The 17948-nt window shown below is 40.6% G+C and overlaps 1 protein-coding gene across 2 annotated transcripts in view; it reads left to right on the top strand.

The window, feature by feature from the left end:
* Positions 1–15320, top strand: part of LOC118327781 (chemokine-like protein TAFA-1) — a 104294-nt gene extending 88974 nt beyond the window's left edge. Inside the window, exons 4-6 of one of the 2 annotated variants that reach the window (XM_035661235.1) lie at positions 7635–7759; positions 9119–9210; positions 13984–15320. In XM_035661235.1, the coding sequence (XP_035517128.1) occupies positions 7635–7759; positions 9119–9145 (152 nt within the window). In that variant the 3' untranslated portion in view covers positions 9146–9210; positions 13984–15320. Of the gene's footprint in view, positions 1–7634; positions 8949–9118; positions 9211–13983 lie in introns of those variants that run through there. The other variant, XM_035661234.1, reaches the window with a different exon arrangement.
* The last annotated feature ends 2628 nt before the right edge of the window (positions 15321–17948 follow it).

Below are 17948 nucleotides of genomic sequence, written 5' to 3'. Positions count from 1 at the left end.
CTATGTCCCAGTTATGTCAGGGCCAACGAGGCTCTTACTGAAGAACATCCCTTTTAACAAGTCAAACGCTCATATCTCTCCAGCCTCGCCGGGCCGATCACATGCACTCAGATTAGGATCATCACTCATCACTGCACCACTGCCTTTATCCCAGTGTATGAGACATGTAAGCCCTCAGCCACAGTATGGACATACACACACACATAGACATGCATACATATGCATTCATACTCAACACATGCATGCAGATGCCCTAATATGCACACATGCTACCACTTTGTGTTGTCATGTAGCTACTGTAGCAGTAAACTCTTTCAACAAGAGATGCATGCAGATGCCCGCTTGCTGCTGATCACTGATGGGGAATGAACCCTTCTGTTTGGCTGCAGGCGCGTATAGCTGAGCATGACAGGTTGTCATGGTACATTTGAGATACATCCAGGGGGTAGACACATGGACGCTACTTGAGGGGAGGGACAAGAAGTGCTGCAGTTCTGCCACATATTTTACTGGTCAAACTGAATATCATAAGCATGCTAGAGTGAGATGCAGTTTGATACCGTCTTAAAAACATAATTGTCTCATACCAAGGAGGGTCACCATTGTTATCAGCGGAATATAGTTTATCAAACAATGCGCTTATTGGCAAACCTTGTCTTTAAATGGGTTTTGTGCATACAAATATCACAAGAGTTTGTAAAAAAAAAAGAGTTTATTCATTTCTGTCCCAGCTTGCATGGATACAGTAGCAAAGTCCAAACTGATGACACTCAAGAACAGCCAAGCAAACATCCCATCCTCCTATTATAAAACCTCTGCCCCCCACAGTTCAGCTCTCTCATTGTTCCATAGCCCTCTGCTACTGTATGTGGTTGCCAAGACGCAAACCTGCTGCAGATACCGCCTGGGGGGATGGACAGAAGGAGCACATTATACTGTAAAAAAGAAAACAATAACTCCTTTCTCTTACTGACAAACACACAGGAAAACGTAAGGAGAGTCTAACAAACAGTGAAATTCTCCTGGGTCAAAAAAGATGTTTGTGTCTTTGGAGAAGTTGAGGATAATGATTGTGAGGCAGGTTTTCTCCTCCATCTTTTGTCACATCCCACTGAGCTCTCACAGCACTGACGATGTAATTAGACTCTCAACCTTTAACCTGCCAGGAGAGGATCTGACCCTCAGCTGGAGTTGAAAGGCCTCCTTAGTTTTGCTTTTCTCTATTTTTTTAAGCAACATCCTATTCCCTTTCTGCTCTCATGACTGGAGTAACAAGTCTGTCAAGAGAGAAGTAAACATAAGGCAGATCTGTGTCAGCTGTGTGGGACATACATTTTGGTAAATCGGTTTTGTACGCACATGAAGGAAAGGAAATAACCACACAACAAAAGGAGTCATTGTTCATCCATTTATAGGCACACACGTACACACCTACACTCCCTCCAACTCCACAAGCACAGAGTTACACTCATTGATACTCAAAGTGCACACACAGACACACTTGAAAAGGAATCATTTAGATACGGTATAGTATGGTTTTTAATCTAATAATATTAATAGCAAATACCACCATACCACATATATATTTTTTGTTGTGATAATTTTGATCCAGAATTACTCTATAGGCTGCATTTGCACTGCAGCTGCCAGGATTTTGCATTATCCCATATAAATGTTGCTGTTTGTACGTGTAACTGCGTATTCCAGTTTTACCTGAATGAATCCGAGGTCATGCAAAGTAGGAAACCCTCTCTGTGGCGTTTCTAAGAATTAATTAAAATTCAAAAACAAAACTGAAAGTAATCAAATGAAAACACAGGAATTCTTCTTCAAGTCTGCGGGGTGCCGGGGAGTCCATTACAAATTCAGAAATTCAGAAAAGCTGTGTGATTAGAAAGCCAAACGATATTTTCTGAATAGCTAATCAAACCTCAGTTCTCTCTTTTCTGAGAGGGGCAGAGATTAATGCAGAATAATGACTCTCTGAAGCTGACCTCGGGTTCAGGGGTCCAAGTCTCAGCCTTGCTGTAATTATACACTTGCTTCATTTGCTTCATGCTCCTGTGACCCTTTCAATACTTTACTTCTGTTGCACAAACCTTGCACTCATACCTCTGTGTCATTACGTTGAAAATGTGTTTTTTTTAATCAAGCACTTCACTGTAACTCTTTTTGCTTTCATGCATGATTATGGGAATGATTGACTGATTGATTCATTGACCGTTTTGTTCTGTTAATAACTAAGTAATCAGCACACCTGCAGAGCACTGATGTAAACTGATGAGGTAAAGAGGAAGAGACAAAGGCCTGACCTGAATGAGTCAGTGAAAGAAGAGAAGTGAAGCTGGTTGTTTACCATTATCAGGAAGCATCGATTCTGCAGCCCAACCTGTAAATTTCATCCACCAAAATGGCACGAGAATTTAAAGCCTAATTGCTGTCTTGACTGATTGCGAGTGATATAAGGGAGTCACCAAAAAAACAGACACTACGGCTGACATCATTTGGACATCGTTTTGCTATGATTAATTTAAGTACACCGAGTGCTGTGTGGACCACTTCAAGTTAAAAAACATTAACTATTCATTGAGCCCACAGACACGTATTCGCGTTTTGACACAGACAAAATCAATTCTCTTCCTCATCTGTCAAGGTGTTCAAACATTCTGCTACCTGGCAGGGACGTGTCAGCGAGTTCAATCCATCACACAGCCTGCTCACCAGTGATCTGACAGATGCACTTGTAAAAGGTCCATCGCTTCATGTTTTTCAATCAATTCAAGTCCCAATCTCGGTTGTTTGTCCATCAAAGCTAAAGACTCCAGCCTGCTACATGGCTAACATCTTGAATCAAACACTCTTTCAGTCCTTGTTTGTTGATTATTCCAAGCCCATCTGTCATCTTTGACAGTGTACAGCAGCTCCTTTATGGTAACATGCGAGGATCGTGTTTATTGGTGTTGGTGCTTTAAATAATATTGAAGGCTTTCAGTTTGCAGATGGATCTAAAAAAAAATTAATGGTCGGCCCAAAAGGGCAGTTGGGACAGTGGTCAGTTGTAAAAGTTGCCCCACCTCTCGCACTCCCCAGCAGACACAGAAGAGGAGTAAAGTTTGCTGATGTTGGAACAAAGGTTATACCCTCTACACTGACGGCTGCACTGGGAGTAGTTAAAGTAAAACGACTGTTGGAGGTCAGTGGCCACCAGAGAGTGATGCATGGATCCCGGCCCAGAGATGGCTTTTCTCCACTGGTCAAGGTCAGAGCCAGATATCCTGGCCCGGGTACAACCACAGACATGAAGTGTGTGTGTTCACATTAGGCTCGACACAACTGTCTGTTTTTTATCCTTGTTGCCATTTACAGTGTGTGGCCAAGATTTCTTAAATGTCTTCCACATGTACTGACTGAAATAGATATTTAAGGCAAAAATCTAATTTGAACATGAATATTTATAAGATGTATTTCATAGTCACTGCTCATTAAAATTTTACTCTCCTTTTGGTACAAGAAGGGAAGCTGTCAAAATATTAATTAGGGTTGTGCAAACATGCATTTTTAAAAGATGGCGGATTATCAGCATTATCTGGTCGGTGCTGTGGAATAACTTTAAAGGGTTTTTTTTCTCTCTCTTTCTTTTTGATCATGTCTTGTCGCCCTGCTCTAGTGTAAAATTTCTGGATGGTGACATATTTTCTGCCTAACATACTGCAAGAGTCATGAAGGCTGCTTAAGCACTTAAGCTTAAAATGTGGGAATTAGGCAACATCCATGCTGTTATTCTTAAATTTATAAAGATTCCCCAGACATATTTTAAGACATATAAAAATACTATGGTCTGATATGTATTTTTTTTCACAAATATGTAAATAAAGTTACATAAAGTTCAATTTCTTAAAATTCATCTACTTTATGTTATTGAAAATCCAGAATTTATGTATATACAAATATTTTTTGTTTCATTACCAGACACAATGTCTCCTTCTTCCCTGAAAAGTCCATGCACACCTAAAACAGAGATTGAAGATGGCCACTGAGAAACTTTCCCCCATCAGCAGACACTTTTTTTAAGACATCATTCATAATGGCGGTTAAACCTCGATGTGAAGTAATAATTATTTATTATTTCTATTTATTATTATTAATATTAGGGGGAGTGTTATAGTATAGACTAATGTCCAATCTCAATATCCATTTCCATAAGCTGGAGATACTACAGCAGAGAGACTAAGGGGGTAAACCCAAATTTTAGCATTAAAAAACTAATGAATCTCAGGGGAAGCCTTTAAAGCCAACGACCTTATAATACAGCAAACAAACAAGGTGAAAGGATGAGTAGAGACACAAAACCCTGATGCTTCAGTGATCCGGTGTTCACGTGATGATTTTTCCTTTGTTACAGTGTTAGCACTAACTACTGAGCAACCATGATGCTGTAATGAAGGCAAGAAAAAATACTATGAAAAACTTCACAGTAATGCAGCCGTCATAAATGATCTACTGTGATTAGTGTGCAGACATTTCAGGGCACAGAGGGTGAGGTGAATTCCCCTCTGTGAAGTACAGTTAATATTCAACTTTCATGCCAAGCCGTTCTCATTTTTTAGCAACACGCGTGATGCAGCGTTTAAATCTCCTGCCTCGTGTTTGCTTCACTTTTCTCTCCCTTTTCCGGCTTTTTCTCTGGTTCCATTTGAAGGAATTGATTTTTTCTCTGCAGGTATTACTTCACCATTTTCAATTTCAAGTGAATTCTGCATTCACATTGTTGCATATAAATCCTCCATGGTTGGTGGTATAATGAAACACAACTCCTTCATTCCCCCTCGCTCCGTAGCAAGAAGAAAGAAGCTTAACAGAGTGGCAGCACATCATCATCACTCTATAGAGCTGATTAAACACATCTCCTCAAGCCTCGTCATAATTTGCCGCCTAACGAGGACTTCCTGCATAGTTATGGTGTTGCACCTAAAACACAGCTCAATGTAAACATGATTAATGGTGTGAAATACATATTTAGCCTACGTTTGAAGACAGAGGGAGGAAAAAATAAGATAGAGAGAGCACAGTGGATGATGGACCAACATGTGGTAATTAGTGGGTAAGGTAAACAGCCATTGGGGAAGCCAAAGGGCGGGTTCACAGCCTGTTAGTGGATGCTCTAATTCTGGCGTTGAGTATCCTGAGGGCTCATGGAGAGAGAGGCAAAGGAGGAAGTCATGAAATGCATCAAGTTCACTGAACAGCAGTGGGGTGTTCAGTCTTTTTCAGCTATATATTTGTGTATGTGTGTGAGAGAGAGAAAGAGAGAGTGAGACTACACTTTAACAGTTTTCTTCCATCAGTTGGCGACGACATGTTGCTTATACTCACAATTGATTGGTGGTTGGACTGTAACCTTGGCAACACATGCTGGAGGGGAAATTTCGTTTTTTCCGAACGGTTCAAAAAATGGGTTTGGAAAATAAAATGATAGTGGTTTAACTCATTGCATTCACCAGGTCATTTGACCTTCACATCCTTTTTATGTCAACATGATTTAAACAGCAAATTTTAAGAAAACATTGGAAAAAAATCAGTTGTGGAAAAAGATGATTTATCATCTGCAAAACTACTCAGAACTTGTCACGTTTGGTGTCAGAAAACTAAGGAGTGTGAAAAACAACAAAGCTCCTCACACATCATGGTTAATATATAAATCTGAATTTACTTTGAAAGAATGGTTTGAATTTGTGGGTTGTGATTTCATTCAAAGACAGCTGCAAGACATAAGGATTTTTAAAAAGAACAAAACGCTAAAGAAATATATAAAATGTTTTTTTTGCTTGTCTGATATAAACACTGTTACAAGCAGTGTCTGAATTGGATAAAAAAAGGTGCCAGTACCCTAATTCAGCACACGCATAACCCAAAACACATCATAACCCTATCATAATGCTGTAATTTAGTAAAATTATATACACTTTCTTTATTTCATCTTTGTGAGTTTGTATCATTTTGGACTTTATAGAAATGTGCCTCGAACAGTACATACAGTAGGCAAAATGTGTGCTATATTTATACAATAATACTATATTATTACAGTATAATTATGAATTATGATTGGTTTGTTGTTAAATCGAGCCTATAGGTTCCACTGTAATTACCAAAGAACATAATATATCTCTGTGGTGATGACATAGTTTGATTTGTGTTGAGCACAGTGGGCAGTGCCTGCTCTTCCTCTCTCCGCCTTCTCTCTTTGTTTCTCTCTCAGTCTCCTGATCTCATCCTGTACCTAACTAAAAGGGGTACCTTACTTTAACATGAATTTCAGCCTTTTACGCAGACTAAATTGGAAGAAAAGCATTTAAATTGCTGTTGAATGTTTATCAACCATTGACTATTAATGTTAGCAGGCTAGTTAGTTAACTAGTAAAGTGAAACTAACTATGCAGATCACCGGCATCATGATGGATGGCCACTGTTTAATGTAGACCACACGGACAGGAGCTGTTCATTAGTCTAGGGATGAACTACAAACAGTCTATTAGTAAAATACTCTAGTTTCCTGTTTACAGTGGGATTACGTTCAGTAATCTTGTTGTTATACAATATCTTTGAAGGATCAGAGTTATGTTACTTTTAGGAAACTATTTCACAACTTTTATCATAAACACCTTGTTCAGGTGTTCATCTGAAACACATTACAATTATATGGATGTGGAGGAGCAAGGGAGCACATTTTCTCATGTGATTAACTGAACATATGGACTGTGGTAAGTTAATTAGGTAAACAACGCTTTATTTTTTCTTAAGGGATGACTCACATATCATAAAAGATATATTTTTGGTATCATCTATCACCTAAAACATATTTTCAGATTTTTCAGATGCACACACACATACAGCACACCCACAGACATGCATAGAGAAAGAGGAAAGAAGGGAGGGGAGATCTTGATGAGAAGATGAGAACATATTTGTTTTTGTCAGATAGCTGGAGGAAGAATTCAGTCGATGTTAATGAGAGGCAATTAGTTTTGATTAAAAATGAGATTGCTCCCCTACATGCAATGTAGCCATATCAAAACAAAATAATGATTAATTTCTGTTGGTATAAGACATTATTGTCAACAGCAAAAGTACCCATGCAGCAATGATACAATTGCTCTGAGGCCGGAGAGAAGGAAAAACATTCATTTAGGGACTTGGCTGGATGTTCCTCTGGAGTTGCTCATAATAAAGTGTGTGGGTGCTTGCATGTATGTATGCACATATACAAGTGTGCCAGTGTGTGTAGAATATGTACACAAAATGTGTTTGCGTGGGAGGTTTCTGCATATGTTTAACTTTTTGTAATCATCCTGCCTACATTTTAAACTCTGGTTACACCTCATGTTTTTAATTTTATGTTATTATTTGTTTTATCTTTAATGCCCATGTAAGGCTAATTTTAATTATGCCCCCTGCTTGCATTTTTATCTATGTATTCGTTACATTACAGTCTTCTTCCACTTCTTTTTTCTTGTGTCAGTATCATCAGGATTCATATTGGCATCTGTGCTGTGTGCATACATAAGTAAAGGTGTGTGTGCATGTGTTTGTGATAAACTAACCTGTTTTTGTTATGTATCTGTGCTCACCTTCCCCAGCGTCCATTGTAATTGGGAAATGGTGGTGTGAGATGGAACCATGTCTGGAGGGAGAAGAGTGTAAGACTCTGCCTGACAACTCTGGATGGATGTGCTCCTCTGGGAACAAAATCAAGACCACAAGAGTGAGACCTCACACGTATTCACACGCACACTTAAGCACAAATGTTTGTACCTGCATGTACAGACCTACACTCGCAATTTACAGGCGCACACTTACATGTACAAGACACGCATATGCCTTTTCTGTATGTACTGTAAATGCACATTTAACACAAGCATTCATATACCTGCACACACATCCACACATGCACACGGGCACACTAATTTTCAAACACAATATGCCCAAATGCCAGACAGATTTCACTTTACTATTCAACCTCTCTCCCTGGACTGAAAAATCAAAAAGCTGTGTTTGGAAACTTTGATTAAACGCTTTAAGCTTCTCTGCCAACTGCCTGCCTCATTTTTAATTAATCTTTGTCATTTAACAATCAAACATGCAAAGTCTCAAACCTGTGGGTAAAAAAGGGTGTGCACTGCACAAATCACACTGTATAGAGAATACTCAGAAAGCACAGCACAGCTGTGCCCTCTGTATAACAAGGTGGAATCAGTTCGGTGTAAGCAACCCATCTAAAGGCCCATAGTAGTAAAGAACAAACATAAAGCAGGCAGTAAACAAACAGGTGGGCTCTGCCTCAGGCCACACTCCTCTCAGAGATAAAGTTAACGGGCACTCTGCTTCGCCACTGCCTCTCGGCTCTGTAAACTGACTCCGAATGCGGCATGCAAAAATAATGAAGGGAGTTAAGCCTTCGAAGCCAGCAGTCCAGCACTCTGTGACAGGTTGATCACCCGATTTGTATTCATTTAATTGACTCGCCCCCCCACCTGCTCGTGATCAGCAAACCCTCGTCTACTCTTAGTGCTTGGTGACAATGACTTAGAATAGAAGCAGAGACTAATGTGATGGTAGGGAAAGAGGGAACAGCCAGTGAAGGTTAGACCACACGGGGCTTCCCAAGGTTGTTCTGCTGATTTATATGCCAACAGATAGACATAAAGCTTTCACTGGGCCCCTTCACAGCCACCACAGGCCCAAAAGTTTCAGAAAGAAGTTGATCGAACGGGGCCTTACCATCCTGTCAAGGTAAGGCATAGTGCTTGGTTCACTTTAAAGAATGCATCTCTAATTCTCAATTATGTCCTTTGCACAATTTCAGATAACTAAACTTAAAATCATGATTGTCTTTATATAAAATGGAACATATCATATTTTATTTAATCTCTTGAGATACATTAATCAAGATTGTACACTTATGCACACAAATGGAAAATGAGCATTAATACATATTTATGAGTAAAATGGCTTAGGTAAACTATTATCAGAGCCTTAAGGGAAGAGGGCCAAAAAGACAGGCCCAAAGCTGCTTTTCTACCCAATACACACGTGTCCTTTTTTCTTGACCCTCTCTTTGCAGAACACCCAGCCATACTCCCCTTTTTAGCTTCCGGAAGCAAAATGCAGAGGATGCGTCAACAGAAATTGAGCTGCATTCTTGCTTCTGTAAAGGTTAGTCTTTTTCTCAAGCTGTTGTTTGTTTTTGTTTTCCCGTCTCTCTCTCTCTCACACACACACACATCACTGTAATGCACTTGAGTGTTGGGCGGTAGGAGTGGGGCCAACTCATGTTCAATGACTTCTCATTAACCCAAATACTCAGTGCAAAATAATCAAGTGTGTGTTTACATGCTGTGCATGATTAGGCAGGCGTGACACAAATACTGAACGCATCGCCACCCACTGTAAATATTTATCACCCAGCACAGGCAGTGCACGCATAAATAGAAAGTAAGTTGCTGCATTTTCCTCTAAACGGTGGCACATGTATCACGAAAATGTATCAGTCAGTACGTAGATGGGTAAAGGCGCTAAAACACTGCAGCAGCTCGCTCACAGAGTTCTGTAGAAACACACACACACAGAGTCAGGTCCACCCCTTAGCAGAGCCCTACTGTCTGTGAACAGTGTGTAATGGCAGGATCAGTCCCTCTTCCTTTCATTGCCTCCTTTGTTCCATGTCCTGTTTTTGCTATCGGCCACTGTGTGGGTTTGATTACAGTGCCTTACACTGCTCTGCCAATCCCATTAGTCACTAATCTGTGACATGCTACTTGCTCCTCTCTGTGTGTGCTCCTAGTTGTGTATGAACGCACATGTTTTGATGTGTTTGATATGTCTGTGTTTGTGTGTGTACACTCACATGTGTGCACGAGACCCACAGGCAAAGCCTCTTCCCTTTTCGTTGTGTGGCTTCTTATCAGAGGCCACTTGATATCCTGATCCCCCTCCGAGGGTCTTGTTGAAACAGCTATCAGCACACAGCATAGCCCACAGGCTACATGAAAGGCCTTTTATCCTGCACTCTGCTCTTTTTTAATCAACATTCCTCATTCACCTGCCTCTCAGGCCAAATTGACTCATTTGTGTTTGCACCGTAACTAACCAGTAAGCCCACAACATGGCATTGTTATTTTTTTCTTTTTGGAATTCTCAGCTATGTTATTTCACCTGCTGGTTTTCATTTTGCTCTGAAAAGTGTCAGTGAAGCACGATGAGGCACACACACACAAACACACACCTTGTTCACCTGCACACAGACTTCATCACTATCTTTCATTAAAACAAATTGGCATGAAAAGTAAGAAGCCAAGCAAAGCCAGTGCCTGACATCCATGTTTCTTCTTTTCTTTCTTTATGTCTTTCAGAGAGGGAGCCCTTCATTGCCTGTTCTGTAGCAGCAGACAAGGCAGGCCCTTTTGTTTGTGGAAGTCACAGTGAGAGCAAGGCTGGGGGAGAACCTTCCAAAACACTCGCCCACCATAGATCTGCATTACCCGCTCCACTCGCTAAATAGATCAAGCCATTTTCTGCTCCCTCCAAAACAATTATACACCTTAAGAGAGACAGGCAGAATGAGAGAGGCTGTAATGAAAACATATTTTCTCCCACTCGTTCTTCTTCCCTGCTTTTGATAATAGTGAAAAGAATCACGTTCATTTGATAACCTCACTGTAAGTGTCCTAGATTGAATATGAATTTGTCATCAGTATTAAGGCAAGAATGTCATACATACGTAATACAAGCCTCATCTGCCATTCAATGAATTTTATTGACTTATTTAGTCATTTCACACTTCAACATAACCACTTATGTAAAGAAGTTGTTTTAACTGTTAAAGGCATCAGCGTTTCCACTATGGGGTATGTAATGGTTAAGATTAGTGAGTGCTAAGTGCTCAAGTGGATACACGAACATCTTTCACACTTTACAGTGTGCGCTATTAAAAGAAGCAGACAGCACTATTTCAAGCAAAATAACACACTGTGACAGGATGTAGCCCATCTGTGAGACAGTTTCAGAGCAAAAGTGACCTGCCAGCAGATGCATCACCATCTAATTTGTCAAATCGGGAGGCCGCACTCTGCAGTTGATAAAAATGAACTCCAAGCGGCCATGCCACATACAGTTCAACTTCACAGAGAAATCATCTGTTCCACCACTGAGCTTGACAACACTTCTCCTCCTCCTTCAGTCCTGAATAATGTCATCATGAAAACAAACACACAATCATACACATACAGCGTATTTAACAGTGTTTCATTTCAGATTAATAATCAAATACTTGTTTGAAAAGTATGAGGTTATAAACTGACAGATGCAATCCGAGCTGCCAAGAATGACCAGATTGTTGACATTTTTATTATACAGGTTTAGGGTGGAGGAGTTCATTCCAAGTGCTACTGATTAATTTATATCCATTTTCTTTGCTTTTTCCATTGTCAATGTCACATTAAATGGATCTTGATGTATTTTGTTGTCTGGAGTCTTCTGTTTTTAGAGGGTGCTCTTTAGTGCTGTTTGAAGAGGTTTCTGAGCTGGCATGATTGATTTGTTCAGCACTAAACGAGAAAGGGGGAAAGGGTAGGCTGTGTTTGCACTAAATTCTTTTGCTAAGGCAATTGTCCTTGGCTCCTTTTACTAACTGAAGTCTGAGTAAATTGCAATTTAATGCGGCCAGCAAATTAGAATGCAGACAGCTTAGTTGCCAGCAAAGATGGGAGAGGCAGGAAATCCTTAAGCAATCCGCTGCTACCTGCTGTATTTTTCATTTGAAGAGACAGAGGACAAAAAAGAACAGAGGACACTTTTAGTCACACACACATGCATGTGGGTTGAAATGACAGTATTTGCATACAACCCCTGTTCTCCCACTAACAAACCTCTGGTGGATTGTGTCTAAGATAGAGAGTGAGCCGTAAAATGTGTAACCTGTTACTGCTCTTGCTCTGGCAGAGGTCATTCTCTGCTCCAACATTTTGATATGTCGTCGTACAATAGATGATACGGATGCAAATGCTGGACAGATGAGCCCAGAGGATTAAGGATCATGGGGAAAAAGGATCAAATCTGTACAAAGAAAGACACTGTGACAAGACCTGGAGGAGGAATCAACATGAAAAAAATTGAGAATTAGAATGTATTCAGAGCCCACAGAGGAACAGCTGCAATGCAATTACCCAAATAGGCATGATGTAGTCAGCAAGGGAGGATACATCTGAGCTACTAAATGTTTCCTTAACATGGGGCTTTGCGACAGCTTATCTGACATCTGTTTTAACACGTTAAAAAAAATATATATTTTAAAAAAGTCATCCAATGGGGTTCTACTTCTATCTTTTGATGCTTCCCGTGTTTCAGGGACTCTCTGGCATCAGTATCTTCAAACAGACCTTCGCTAGAAAATACTCAGCAGATTCCTTTGAAAAGGCTGTGCAATGTGAATTTGTTATTTTAGTTTAGTTTAAATGTTATTACTAATCTGCATCTGGATCTGATTCGAAATACAATAATTACTAATTTTATTCTTTTAGGTATCAAAATGTATATTAATCTTTTTCTAGATACTAAGGGTTCTGCTAACTAACTAACAAACACTAATAGGACTGTAAACAGTAAGTTGATTTCACACATTCACCCCATTGGCAGAGTTTTGCTAAATGACTTGCTAAGATGAAGATGTTTGTACTCTATCAATTTATTCTTTAAAATCAACTACTGCCTACCAACAATATAACTGCAATGCATTATGTTTTCAGACATACTCAATGATGTTGATGCTAAATTATAGCCAAATTATAACGCCTGAGAGTCTCCTCCTCTGATTTGTTCTCTGAATCTCAAAATAACACACAAGAGAGTAGGTGAATACAGGTGCACATAATTATACCCTCAGAAAATGGTTAATAAAATCATTTGGCTAGCATGTCCGACACATTGGAGCTTTGAGACTCTCTGTGTAATACATTTCACAGAGTCCCAAGCAGCCCCCTCCACAATCAAATCCACACACCTGGCTACCACCTGCCAAGCCTCCTGGAAATGTCATGACTGTATTTCTTAGTTGAACAGGATTATGGGGTTTCTAATTGGCCCCACGGTGTGCAGGCGACTTGAGGTTTCTTCTCTGTACAATCTTAACAATCAGTGAAATAACTGAAAAATGTGATGAAAGTGAGGTAAAGAAATATTCTGGAAAACATGCTTTTGCTGCACAGACAGTCATAAGAGGGCAAGGAACCCAACTGCTTTAACTGTGGTAGACATCATGCACACAGTTTTTATTGAGCTTCAGGTTGAGTAGGATGCTGAAAAGCAGGACATTCAATAGCAGTCTCAAGGTTGCACAATGTACCATTGAAATGTGTCCAGGTCTGCAACTGAGGCTGAATAAGAGTCCCTGAACCAGAGTCACGGAGAGACAGCTCAGACTCCACAGCGGGTGCCCTGATCCCATTTAGCAATGCCAAAGTCATTTTATCGGGTTGGAGGAAAATGCTCAGTTATGATTGGCTGGCTTGGTATGAAGGTGCAAACCGGGGGGGTTGGGCAAAGGGATGTGGCTAAAACGGTCTGAGATAAAGTCAAAAATATGCCAGAGTGTCAATTTGTGAAGCAGACATACACAGCATGGAAACACACCATGATATTTCTGTACAAAGAGCTTTCCTGATATATCCCAGTATAGTCTACCTATAAATGCCAAACACACCTCAATTTTCAGCGCTGTTTCCACTCGTATAAGCTGTCTGTTTTTAGTAGCAGCAGGAACCAGGAGGTGAGACAGGGCTGTACAAAGCCTCCACAGTTCAAAAGCCTCCCCTTGTTTTTGAAACACGAACGGAGCAATTCCTCTGGGTCTAATCCTCGCACACTTGTATGCCTTTGTTCTATCTAAGTGTATGTGTGTTTTCTCTCCTCTCCTCTTCCTCCTCTGTGTTGCAGATTCATCCCAGGACCTAACAGAGAGCTCCCATCGCAGGGCTGCGTGCCAGGCTCTTCCCCTCATCTACCCTTTCTCTTCCCACCGAACGGACTAAAACTATTACATCCACGGCTACTGACTGGATTACCTGCGACCACAGAAAGGATATCCACCCAGATAAAACAGCTTTGCTCGTGTGGTGCCAAGGATTTGAAACCAGACTAATCCTCTGTTTGATCAATGAGCCTCATGTTGGTGACTCTCTTCTTCCACACAGCTGTGGCCAGTTTCCGACCTACTCTCTCTCTGTTTCCCTCACTCCGTCTCCCCCCTCAAAAACTGAAAACAGCTTAGCAGGGGTTATTTAGAGGTTGTTAAAACATTATTTGATAGACATTCGCCCCCTGCCTGAAGGTAAATCAGTTGAGGAGCTTACATGGACCCGAACATAAATGCGGAACTGAGGGCACAAGGAAGGAAATTACCTTGATATGCCTTTATTTCCGTGTTGAAGGCATTTGTATTTGACTCGCTACCCCAGCAGGACAGCCTTGCTGTGACTACACAGAGAAGATTTGGTTTAAAAACACTGGATTTTCTGTGACCAAGGCCACTAGCAGCCTATAATGAGTTAATGAAGAATCTTTGAGAGGCTTTACGGTCCGTCCTCATGGCCTCGCTTTCATCCTTCATGATGGACATTTTGACTTTGTTCGAGGGCATGCCCGATGTAAATTCATGAGCACCTCTTTTATGTGTATGTAAGATAATTTGTGTATATATACATATATAAATACATAACATATAAGATGACAGATCCAAGAAGCTGAAAAATATATTTAAGACTCTATTAGGCACTAAAGCCCCGTGGTGGAATATTGATCAGCCACTGAATATAAGTACAGTTCATACTTATCCAGAGGCTGTTGTCCTAATATGGTGTGTGTGTGTATAGGACTGCTTTGCAGTGTATGCTTGCATTGGAAAAAGCCACAACAGAGTCATAAAAATAAGTATTGGTCACTTTTCGTCATTCAGCAATGTCCTTGGTTAAGCCAGAAAATGCTTGTAGTTTCTGTAAAGATGAGGAAAACACTGTATAGAACTGCCTCACAAAAGAAAGCAGCACTAACAACCACCCCTGAGCTTTTCACTGGGATACAGTAGGGACATGGAACAGTAGCAGAAAGACTCGGACCATAATCGGACAGTTAGTCACGGGCGACTGCTTGACTGTGTTTCTTGTGTAGATCTCCCTCTCACACACTAGAGAGAGGTGATTTATTCAAAATGACAGTGAGAACGTATTAGTCACAATGGAGAAGCATACAGTTATCCCCCAGTAGATAAAAGTACATTACAGGACAGCCTTATGAGAAATAAAAATGATTTTCTATACTGATATGCTGTCTCTCATTCCTTCATATGGTAACGGATATTTTGAAAAATGTTCCTCTTATGACAATTTGATATGTTGTAATATGTGGGTGGAAGATCTTGTCAGAGTTTCATTTATGTGATATGTTAACACTGTGAAGTTTTTTGCTTGAGTAAACAAGCAATCAACAACAGCATAAGGCAATGTGAAAATGACTTACGGGCAGACAAAAACACACACACACACGCAGTAAACACACAAACAAATGTGTGACGCTTCATTTATACAATTCCCTTGGTGGCAGAGAGGATTTATCAGAACAGCACATTCAATTCATTCATGCAATTAGAATAAAGATTTCCAATATCGTGCCAGGCAAAATTCCAGATGATTTTCAATATCAACCTTCTCTCTCAGCTGATATGAGATTTGTTTCTTCTCCCAGCGGACGCACTAGTGTACATTCATCATTTAGGAATTTGGCTGGTTTCATGGAGCCCGGCGCCTCGCTGAGCAGTCACAGAAGGTATGAAAAAGACAGACACATCAATCTCCCAGTGGTCTTGCCAGAATCATGAAGAAATATGCAAAGGGAGAGGGAGCAAGAGCGTGTTTTTTCCTCCTCAATGAGCCGTTCCCTTCTTTGTTTTCTCATATCTAATAGGATTCACCGTCCTGCAGTCTTATTGAGCTTGTGCAAAAGAAAATGAGTCGGGGAATGAGTTTGTGTACAAAAGTGTCTCTGGGTGCTTTTCTGTTGCTGTAAATGAATACATGTGAGTGTATGTGTGCATTTGTCTGTTTTGCCAGGCTTCTGTGTGTATTTTTAGAGAGGGTAACCAGAGTCTGTGAGACAGGCATCCCGCAACGACGCACTACAGATTATCCTCAAATTCAGTGCTTGTGTAGAAAATCAAGGGATTTCTCCCTCCCTACTTAGGCAAGTTCTAAGTGGGTTTTTGCTTAAAAGGTGCTTGGGGATCAGAAATGCAAGAGGTGCTTTTTCTTATTCTCCTTCATGCACTCCTTAGTTCTATCCAGAAAATGATGGAGTCGTGCTGTGTAGGGAGGTCCTGCTCCATTTTAGGCAGAGCAGAAAGGAACACAGCATGAATTGATAACAGGGGCTGGGTCCTCCTCCCTCTCTGCGGTGCTGCGCAATCTCAAAAGAGAGACATCCATCAAGTCCTGCCGACCTCCCACAGAGACACAGAGACAGCCATGTCCACATCACGCTGGACGGCTAATCAACGCCTGACAGCAAGGACAACCTTTTTCATACAGCCAAGACGTGTGCAGAACATGCCAGATAGTGTTGTTTATAAAACTTGCATTAGTAACTTCCAAGGGTATCTGAAGTAAAACACAAACTTTTGCACTGCGTAGAAGTTAAATGCTTTTAGGAGCCTCCACTCCTCTTGGACATTACTTCTTGTCTTTGCACTTTATCACATTCATATTCTTTAATAATATTGCATAGCAACCTATCATTTTTGTAAAGGGCACACTCTTTACCTGTGGGGGCCTTGTGGTCCATAATTATAGTCATTATGGTCATGAGTCACTGTAAATGTCGCCTTTTCAATTAACATCCACTGGAGCTGGACAACTAGGAGCATCTCAAAATAATTAATGACACTAAAACTTAAAGTCTCAATGATAGTTTTTTGTGACTTTATATGAAAAGTAATGATAACAGACAGTCTTTTGTCGATTCTTGAATAACTGTTTTCATCACTGGACATAAGAAATGGGAACATACACAATTAATGTTGAAGAGGGTGTAATTCTTTTCAAGACCATATCATCATCCTCCATAAAGATCAAAAGGTTTATAGAAAGCAATTACACTTTTTTGAAAGTGTGAAACTAAACAGCAAACAACACAGTGAAACACACCAGCACTCCACTGCAACGCCATTGTTCGCAAGAAATGAACACACACTCTGATGGGTAGACAATACATCACTGTCATAGTCCCATGACACTGCGCCATGCCCGCCAACCACCAATACACTTGTCAGCGAAATGACTTGCCAGTCTATGATTGTCAGCAGCTGCCATAATGACAAATTATTTATCTGCTGCTTTACCGTTTTCCTCACCTTATTTCCCCTTGTGTTTCCACCCAAAAGTGTAGCTACTGGCCCCCACCAGGGGCACCAATATCCTCACAGACCAGCCTCCCTGAGAGACTTCAAGCGTTACACTTCCCCATTAAAGAGAAAGCATTTTTTCATGGCATTGTGTCTACACAGCTGGGCAGACGTCGACACAAAGGCTCTCAATTGTTTGCTACTTGAGATTGAATGACCGAGAGCTGGATTTGAAAAAGAGAGAGATCAGGTAGAGAAGGAGCAAATACATTGTTCTGTGCCTGAGGGGAGTACAAGCATGGTGTGTATATTTATATAAGTCACACAGATTTAGTGAAGTCTTATTCCAGTCTCCAATTATACATCAAACACATTATAGTAATGTATTGTAGGGTAATGCAGAAATGTATTGAAAGACTCTTTCAGTCATTTGTTTTCATGACCTTTTCCTGGGGGAACGCAGGGGATGCAGAAAGGCCTCTGGTCGCTACACAGTCACACAACAGGATGA

The sequence above is a fragment of the Morone saxatilis genome, unplaced genomic scaffold (genome assembly GCF_004916995.1).
Source record: "Morone saxatilis isolate NCDOM2014 unplaced genomic scaffold, NCSU_SB_2.0 Contig18, whole genome shotgun sequence".
NCBI classification, from domain to species: domain Eukaryota; kingdom Metazoa; phylum Chordata; class Actinopteri; family Moronidae; genus Morone; species Morone saxatilis.
The sequence above is the reverse complement of the archived record's forward strand: the minus strand, read 5'-3'. Positions and strand labels throughout refer to the sequence as shown.